Genomic DNA, 9305 nt, shown 5'->3' on the forward strand with positions numbered 1-9305 from the left:
TGTGTGTGTGTGTGTGTGTGTGTGTGTGAGAGAGAGAGAAAGAGAGAGAGAGTCTTTAAGTGTGAGTTTTGTGTTTCTGCCCCTGCTGTTCAATCATGTGCAGACGAGGAGCTGCGAATGCGACTGATGCACTCACAGTGAAAAAGTGCATCTGCTGTTGTCTCTCACATCAAAATCCAGCCACATATTTGTTCAGCAGCAAAACTGATGACACACAGGTCAGAATCTCAGGATGATATGCACACGAGCACAAGTGATTATGAGTTTTGGAAAATGAATCCTGGTAGAGGGAGACAAAGAGGAATAGGAGGGAAAAATAAAAATGAAGGGGATGAGGTCAAAGGACATTTGTTCCTGATGAAATACACAGCACTATAGTTGAGCATGTTCTTCTGCATGGACTGACCGTGAGGGAAGTTAGCCTACAGCTCATCTACAGGGTTTCAATACTACTTACACAACTACAATATAATTACAGAACATAGCAGCAGTACTTCAGATGAGAGAGCTTTCATTATTCTATGTACAGTAAATACTGTAGTACATGTTGTACACCCTCAAACTCATTACTGTTGGATTGATTTGTAGCCAAGTATGTACTGTATTTGTGCAGAACTGAGAGACGACTGTCTAGGGGAGGCAGAGAAGTGTTTTGTCAGAAGACTAAGAAACTGCTATAGTATATAAAATACAGTAAGGATACTGTAATGCAACTTGGCAGAGGATGCTGAATTTATATATTTACAGTAACTGACAGTATATTCCAATGTGTGTTTGCTGTATATTCAGTTGTTTGGTCTTTGAACTTTTCTCTTGTAGTGCTTTTCATCTACTGTAATGTCTCTTTACAGTAGTGTAGTGACTAAAATTTTCTTACAGTTTATTGCTGAATGTTACTGTATCTGCACCCCTCTATTTATGTCGTATACTGTAACAGTCATTGACTAGAAAAAGACTAGATTCCTATATCCCAAAAGCAGGTTTTTGTAACAGTGTTTTGAATTGATCTCACTAGTGTTCACTATTGAAGTAGTGTGTGTATTTGGCAGGTTTGTGTATCATCTGAGGCCAACGTTTGAGTCTGACAAAAGAGAACATGTTTTTGACTAAACTATTTGATTTTGACCTTGTTGGCACAAGTTGGTGTATAGTTTTGAGATTGTGTTTATAGTTGTGAGAAAATGGTGAAAACGTTTCTTAAAACGTTTAACACATTTCAAAATTTTCTGCAAAACTCTACACAAAAACGTCATCATTTTGCACAGGTTTAACCATGTTCTCATTCAGAAAACACAAACACACAATATAACTAGAAAAAGACTAGATTCCTATATCCCAAAAGCAGGTTTTTGTAACAGTGTTTTGAATTGATCTCACTAGTGTTCACTATTGAAGTAGTGTGTGTATTTGGCAGGTTTGTGTATCATCTGAGGCCAACGTTTGAGTCTGACAAAAGAGAACATGTTTTTGACTAAACTATTTGATTTTGACCTTGTTGGCACAAGTTGGTGTATAGTTTTGAGATTGTGTTTATAGTTAGCGATCAAGAACAACTGTAATGTTCTAAGGCAACTCTACAGACCCAAAATAATAACATTTATTGGTTATATTTTGTTATTTTAGTTTTTTACTATCCTATGAAGCTAAAAAAAAATCTTTTCCCCACTCATTTCAATACAGAAAGATATTTTGTCAGCCAAAGATGGTAAAAATGAGCTATCGTTTCTTTTTTCAATCTATCTGAAATACTATTAAACCTATGTTGTTTTTCTTGAAATTGTGTGACTTTTTCTCATTTAGGGTCATGAACATGCATGCAAAGTTTCAACATGCTGATGTGTTTTGACATGAATAAAAATAAACAAATAAATTGTTACGTTCGTACTGTTCCCGGGTCAATTTGACCCGCCTATTTTAATGTTCTAAGGCAACAGAGCCAAAATAATAACATTTATTGGTTAAATTTTGTTATTTTAGTTTTTCTTACTATCTTATTAAGCTAAAAAGGTGCTTTTTCCAACTTATTTCAATGCAGAAAAATATTTTGTCAGCCACAGATGGTAAAAATTAGCTATCTTTTATTTTCTCAATCTATCTGAAATACTATTTAACTCATGTTATTTTTCTTGAAATGTTGTTACTTTTTCTGATTTAAGGTCATGAACACGCATACACAGTTTCAACACTGATGTGTTGTGAAATGTACATATGTGACAATAACATTTATCTCGTTACACATACAGAAATTTTTATACGTTTGTGATGTTCACGGGTCTATTTGACCCGCATTCAAAAGCAACTGTACAGACACAAAATAACAAATTACTTTGTTGTATGTCAGAGCTCCTCAACTCTACTCCTGAAGTGCCAGCGTCTTGATGAGTTTAACAACTTTTTAATTTCAAAGTTTGTGAAAACAAAACTGTTTAGCCTTTTTTTAAGTCCCACTTTTTGATCATAGGCATAAAAATGACTTTTCCAGCTAAAATTGTTATAAAACTTGAATACTTCGGAGCACAGACTTAAGATTGGTAGCTTTTTAAAGGTGAAACATCGCAGATTATTTTAGAAGTAGAAACAGTTATAAAAGTAAACTTATAAAAAGTTATAGAAGTTTAAATTTATTTATTTTATTTAAAATATAAATTTTACAAAACACGTTTACCTCCAAATCTTCAAGAAAATCAACGCCAATGATGAACAAGTTTTGTGCCAAATTTTAGGTTTTCATTTCTATGAAAAACAGTCACCAAATATGAAAACTAGAGTACGAAACCTTTCAAATTATATATAGTTTGTCAAGATTACTTTAGGTTTAGAACAAGTTATTATCGTTAAAAAATGTGTAATCGCAAACATCTCACAGGTGCGGGGGAGTGGCAGTCAAACATAGTGGTTAAAAACATTTTTTTATAAAACAGATAGTTCCGGTGCTTGATTCTGATTGGCTGAGCCGCGTTCGAAGCTGTTGTAAATGACTCTACAAAGTAACATAGAGCAGCTAACCGGCCAGATGATTTATCCGCCACCACATTTCATCATGCGCTACTGAGAGTGCAGAAATCCAGCCGAATGTCACTGCGTTTCAACCATAAAATCATGCAGACAGCAGCGAGCCTCGCACCCGTACGCCATCTTCATAAGACAGAATGAGAATCTATTAATGGAGATAAAACATCCAGAGAAAGTCATGTGAATTAATGAAGCGCTGCGGAATTTCATCTGAGAAAATACAACAGGAGAAGAATGTAAAAATGCTACAGTGAAGACTTGATTAACTGTACTTTACCTTACTAAAGAATATTTACCAAAGATAATGCATCTTTACTGTAAAATATAAAAAAAAATACAATATGAATGATCTTATCAGTGAACATTTACAACATTTAACAAACTTATTTACAAAGACAACACTTTAAATTTTACTGTGAAATATTGAAAAAATAAAATAAAAATGAGTATGAATTACCTTATCAATGATGCTTTATATTAATTAAAGTGTTTGTAAGCATTTTATGTAAAAAGTAGTACTCACCTTTAGGTTGAAAATGGTATTCACAGAAGTCTCTGCATGAACTACTGATTTACATTTAATTTAGATATATGTGACCCTGGAGCACAAAAGCAGTCATAAGCAGCACATTGTGTGGGTCAAAATTATACATGTCTCTTTTATGCCAAAAATCATTAGGATATTAAGTAAAGATCATGTTCCATGAAGATATTTTGTAAATGTCCTACCGTAAATATATCAAAACTTAATTTTTGATTAGTAATATGCATTGCTAAGAACTTCATTTGAACAACTTTAAAGATGATTTTCTCAATATTTTGATTTTTTTGCTCCCTCAGATTCCAGATTTTCAAATAGTTGTATTTCAGCCAAATATTGTCCTATCCTAACAAACCATACATCAATGGAAAGCTTATTTATTCAAATATATTGACACTTAAGACTGATTTCGTGGTCCAGGGCCACATTTAGTTATTTAAATTATATTAAATTTACAAAGACAATACTTCAAATTTTACTGCGGAATACTCAAAAATGTATCTAATTAATCGCACATCAAATTTGTCTTAGAAATTACAAAAGATCATTTAAAGCCATTATTGTGTTACACGAGAAAACCATGAAATAAGTATTGTAAAAAATGTTACAATTTAAAAAATGTTCTTGTTTCATTTTGTTCTTTCTTTTCTTTTTTTTCATTTTCTTTCCTTTTTTATTTTTAATTTTTGGGTGAACTATCCCTTTAATTAGTGTATTATTAATATGGATTTAGACACGTATAAAGACGCGCACGGTCTGAAATAAACGCGCACTCGTGAAATAAAAATAAACATACTCAATGCGCATGTCATAATCCCATAGTAGGCTAAAAATCCTTTACATACGTAAATTAAACAATATTATCGAGTAATAATCTTACAAATCAGAAACAGCCCAGCAAATAAAATTCATTAAATATCACTCACCACTAAAAGGGCTTTTTCCTGCTCTTCTTCAAAGAGAATTCCTCAATTAAATCCGTCATACAAAAAATTTAATGTAGCCTACGTTATACACAAACCGGAGTAAATTTTACCACTTTGGAATTGTGAATACACAAAGATGTACTAATTTAGGAGGTGGATACTGTGAAATCACATACATACATTAAGGCATAAGATTTGAAAGCACAACTGAACGTCTATACGTTAGTCAATACAGAATTTTTCTTAAAAATGTGAACTAAAATTTTATTGCAACCATGTAGCCTATGAATGCATGAAAATGAGCATTTTTTCAATGAACGAGAACATATAGAGTGTGGGCTGCTTTTGGCTTTTTCAATAATGAGGTCCAAGTTCAATACGCTAGAAGTTACAATTTCAAAAATGTATCATTTTGTTTCTCTATTTAACAACATTCACTTACAATAGTGAACAACGTCTTCCCTCAGGTAGATTGTATGTTTTCTAGCTGGATGTTGTGCTTACGATCAATAATTACATTCAATTCAATTCATATTTCTTTATTGGCATGACATACTTACGTACATATTTTTTAAATGAAAAAATGTTATTGTTTTAAATGAAAAGTAATAGCCTATGATGAACAAGACACGCTAAGTGCTTGCTATTTAATTCCATCCGAAAGACATATTAATCATCCATTTTTACTTTAATACAAACATGTAGGCCTATTTTAAATAGTTTTTAACAAACAATGTGACTTTGGAAACTAAACAGTTAAATATGAAGAGGTCAAGTGAATCCAAATTTCACAAAAAGCTTATGGACGTAATTATAAGTCCGTCATTCAAGTGAGCTGCTGTTTCTGTCACTCTTCTGAGGAAGATTCATTCACTTGTTTTGAGCAATTTTGGTCAGATTTTCATCTAATCTCTTTTATTTTTTGGTAAGTGACTTTTTTTTCTGTTTTAAAGATATTTTCTTTGGATTGTTTGACTACTCAAAAGAGAATATAGGAAAATATAACTTAATTAATCCATGTTTCCTGCGATAAATGTCATAAACAATCTCTTAACCTCTCTTTTCTTTATTCAGAGTTGATCTAGACAAGTATGGGGAAACTATCCAATCTTAAAGCAGTGAAAACTGCATCTCTATATTCATCCTATGTGTCTTCTTAAGATAAAGAACATTGTTAATATGGACGTAATTATAAGTCCGTCATTCAAGTGAGCTGCTGTTTCTGTCACTCTTCTGAGGAAGATTCATTCACTTGTTTTGAGCAATTTTGGTCAGATTTTCATCTAATCTCTTTTTCTTTTCTTTTTTTGTAAGTGACTTTTCTTTCTTAAAGATTTAAAAATGTTTTCTTTGGATTTTTTGACTACTCAAAAGAGAATATAGGAAAATATAACTTAATTAATCCATGTTTCCTGCTATAAATGTCATAAACAATAATCTCTTAACCTCTCTTTTCTATATGTCTAGAGTTGATCTAGACAAGTATGGAAAATATCCAAAGCTCTGGTAATCTCTCTATTCATCCTGTGTGTCCGCTTAAGGTGTACATTTATTTATTGTTAACCTGGCAACACATCCCTTATGAAAATTAACCACACACAAAAAAAAAACATGGTTACTAGTTAAATCATGGTAACCACAAATTAACCATAATTTTAATTTAACCATGGTATTTGTAGTAAAACTGTGGTTATACAAAAATATATAGCCTATGGTTAGCTACATTCCCAATAAAACCATTATTATTTTTTTAAGGGATTTGTATTTGTGAATACTTTCCTTCTTTCTTTTTTCTTTGTTTTCTTTTTTTAACTCTACTGCCTTAATGGTTTGCACCATTTAACAGGCTAACAGGGCCATCGCTAGGAATTCTGGGCCCTTTGCACTGAATTTGCTGTGGGGCCCCCTGGGCTTGTGAGTCAAATGATTCGCGAACCCGCTTAGAATTTCAGAAAAGCTGCGTTTCACCATCACTACATGCTTTTTAAAACCATTACATGTGATGTCGAAATTGGAAAATGAATGGTTCTTGTGATCTGGCTTTTGCTAGTGAATCGCCTGAACTGAATGATCGGAGTCACGAGTTTGAATCAATCGGAGCGGTTCCAGCGTAAATGACTCACTCAATTGAATCGGTTCGTCTGTTCCTCTGCTTTTCAGTCATGTTTACACGACACTGTCAGCACAACTCGCTAGTTTTATGACATTAACTGGAATAAGTGGAAAAAGCATCGATGTTTACAAATAAAATATCCATATTTCCATTCCAAAGATAACATCCAACACAAATCTACGAACATATTCAAGTGAGGTAAGGCAAAACGAAGCTTCTCCTCGTTATCAGTCCACCTCGGCCGAACCGGCACATCAAACACCTCTCCAATAAAATCCTTTCAAAGTCATATAGTTGAGCTGGTGCTGTTAATATTTGATCAAAGGCCGGTAAGTGATTCCATCACGCGCTCCCATGTCCCAGAACTAATGCGCGATCACTGGGTTTAATCAGAAAGGTCTGAATATGAGCACAGAAAGCTCAAATAAACATGATTTACTGCATGATTTATTCATTTTGGCACATCAATATTTAAGGCCGTCTGATGATGTGCTTTTCCATATTTTGCATAATTTTTACACTTGTAAATTCAGACAGATTTGTTTTGAAACTGGGGAGATTCAGAGACACGTAGGCTACACACATATATTGCTTATACATGAACTTTCCAGCTCATCAGTGGACAGACATGTAATTTGTCTCAGTGAACACCAGAGGGAACTTCTACAAAATTCCTGATCATATTCCCATTCTTATTAATGAAATCAAGGAAATCTGGTCTTTACTGTGGGGAATTTGACCTTTATGAAGAAAATCTGACCTAAAACAGCCTGTCTCCTCTGATTGAAGGCATTTGAGTGTCAGATCTAATATTACAAAGAATATAAAGTTCACTGAGAGCAGATCAAACCAAACAAATCAAACTTTATTAGCCAAGAATTAAATTATAAAACACAATATTGAAACAGAAAAAAGAAGTAACAAAACAATATATATTTGACATTAAATAATAGTTAACAAATAACTTTGTCTTAATTAAAGCACAGGATGAAGTCTTTCTTGTCCTCTAGTGTAGTAACATTTTTCTTGCTTATAGATTTGTTTATTAAACCCATGCCAGCTTCTTTGCTATTTTGGCGAAAACCATTCTTGAGTTTAAAAACTGTATGAGATCCCTGTCCTCTGTGCATGAGTTTAAATCGAAGTTAAAGTCTTATCTTCTGGCCCGAGCTTTTTAGCAATTCTTAATTATGTTCTATTTATTTTTATGTCTTATTGCGTTCGCTGTGCACATTTTACTTTCACTTTCGAATTAGCGGCAGTTCAGCGTCAGGTAACCAAACAGTTGCCGGTAGCCATTGATGTCCATAGTTTTTTTTTTGTGCTGTCAAATGATTAATCGCGATTAATCGCATCCAAAATAAAATATATGCTGTATGTGTGTGTCTTTATATATACATAATAAATATACACAGTACACACACATATATTATGCAAACAAAAACGTTTATTTTGGATGCGATTAATCGCGATTAATCGTTTGACAGCACTATTTGTTCTCATACTATGGAAGTCAATAGGGGCCAGCGACTCTTTGGTGAAACACATTCTTCAAAGTATCTTTAATTTTTAGTAGTGCTGGGCAACGATTAATTGCGATTAATCGTATCCAAAATAAAAGTTTGTGTTTATATAATGTGTGTGTACTGTGTATATTTATTGTGTATATATAAAGACACACATTCAGCGTGACATATATATTTATATTCATATAATTTATATTATATAAAAACAAATTTAATATATAAACAAAATTTTTCTTAAATATAGACATGCATGTGTGTGTATTATTTATATATACATAATAAATATACACAGTACACACATATATTATGTACACAGAAACATTTATTTTGGAAGCGATTAATCACGATTAATCGTTGCCCGGCACTAATTTTTAGGTGAACCATCCCTTTAAAATCCCCTGATATTTTCAGGTTTTCCGTGACATCTCTAAACAGACTCATAGTTCGGGTTCGGGTTTTTCTCCTCCTCTGATGTAACCCAGTGCTTTCTGCGGCCCGTAGGAGGAGGTGGGAAGCGGAGCAGGGAATGTGGATGAAGGGAGCTGTGACTGTCGATCCAGAGACTGATAGATAGAGGGCGATAGAGAGCGGTTAAAGTGCAGCGGCGAGCTGGCGGTCCGAGGTGTGCGGGTGAGCGAGGAAGACGAGGAGGAGGACAGATGCGAGCGGCTCCCGTATCCATACACCGCGCTGCTCAGGAGGAACTCCCTCGAGCCGTACGCCGGAGGACTCGGACCGCGGAAATCCTTCGCCAGGCTGCGTCTGCTGGGAGTTTCATAGATGCTGGCGTCTGATCCGAGAGACACCGGAGCAGACTTATCGCTTTCGTTCGAACCAAAAGACACCAGACTGGATTTTTCTCTTTCGTCTAAACTGAGAGACACCGGAGCAGATTTATCTCTTTCGTTCGAACCAAAAGACACCGGAGCGGATTTTTCTCTTTCGTCCAAACTAAGAGACACCGGAGCAGATTTATCTCTTTCGTCCAAACTGAGAGACACCGGAGCAGATTTATCTCTTTCGTCCAAACTAAGAGACACCGGAGCAGATTTATCTCTTTCGTCCAAACTAAGAGACACCGGAGCAGATTTATCTCTTTCGTCCAAACTAAGAGACACCGGAGCAGATTTATCTCTTTCGTCCAAACTGAGAGACACCAGAGCGGATTTATCTCTTTCGTCCAAACT

At 34.4% G+C, this 9305-nt stretch overlaps 1 protein-coding gene across 1 annotated transcript in view; it reads right to left on the reverse strand.

Moving 5' to 3' along the window:
* Positions 1-8483: 8483 nt before the first annotated feature.
* LOC107741370 (probable palmitoyltransferase ZDHHC8) overlaps positions 8484-9305 on the reverse strand; it is a 20997-nt gene continuing 20175 nt past the window's right edge. Inside the window, exon 9 of the mRNA XM_016554076.1 lies at positions 8484-8933. Coding sequence (XP_016409562.1) covers positions 8556-8933 — 378 coding nt within the window. The 3' untranslated portion in view covers positions 8484-8555. The remainder of the gene's footprint in view (positions 8934-9305) is intronic.

Source organism: Sinocyclocheilus rhinocerous, unplaced genomic scaffold (assembly GCF_001515625.1).
Source record: "Sinocyclocheilus rhinocerous isolate Xijiao unplaced genomic scaffold, SAMN03320098_v1.1 scaffold15, whole genome shotgun sequence".
Lineage (NCBI taxonomy): Eukaryota > Metazoa > Chordata > Actinopteri > Cypriniformes > Cyprinidae > Sinocyclocheilus > Sinocyclocheilus rhinocerous.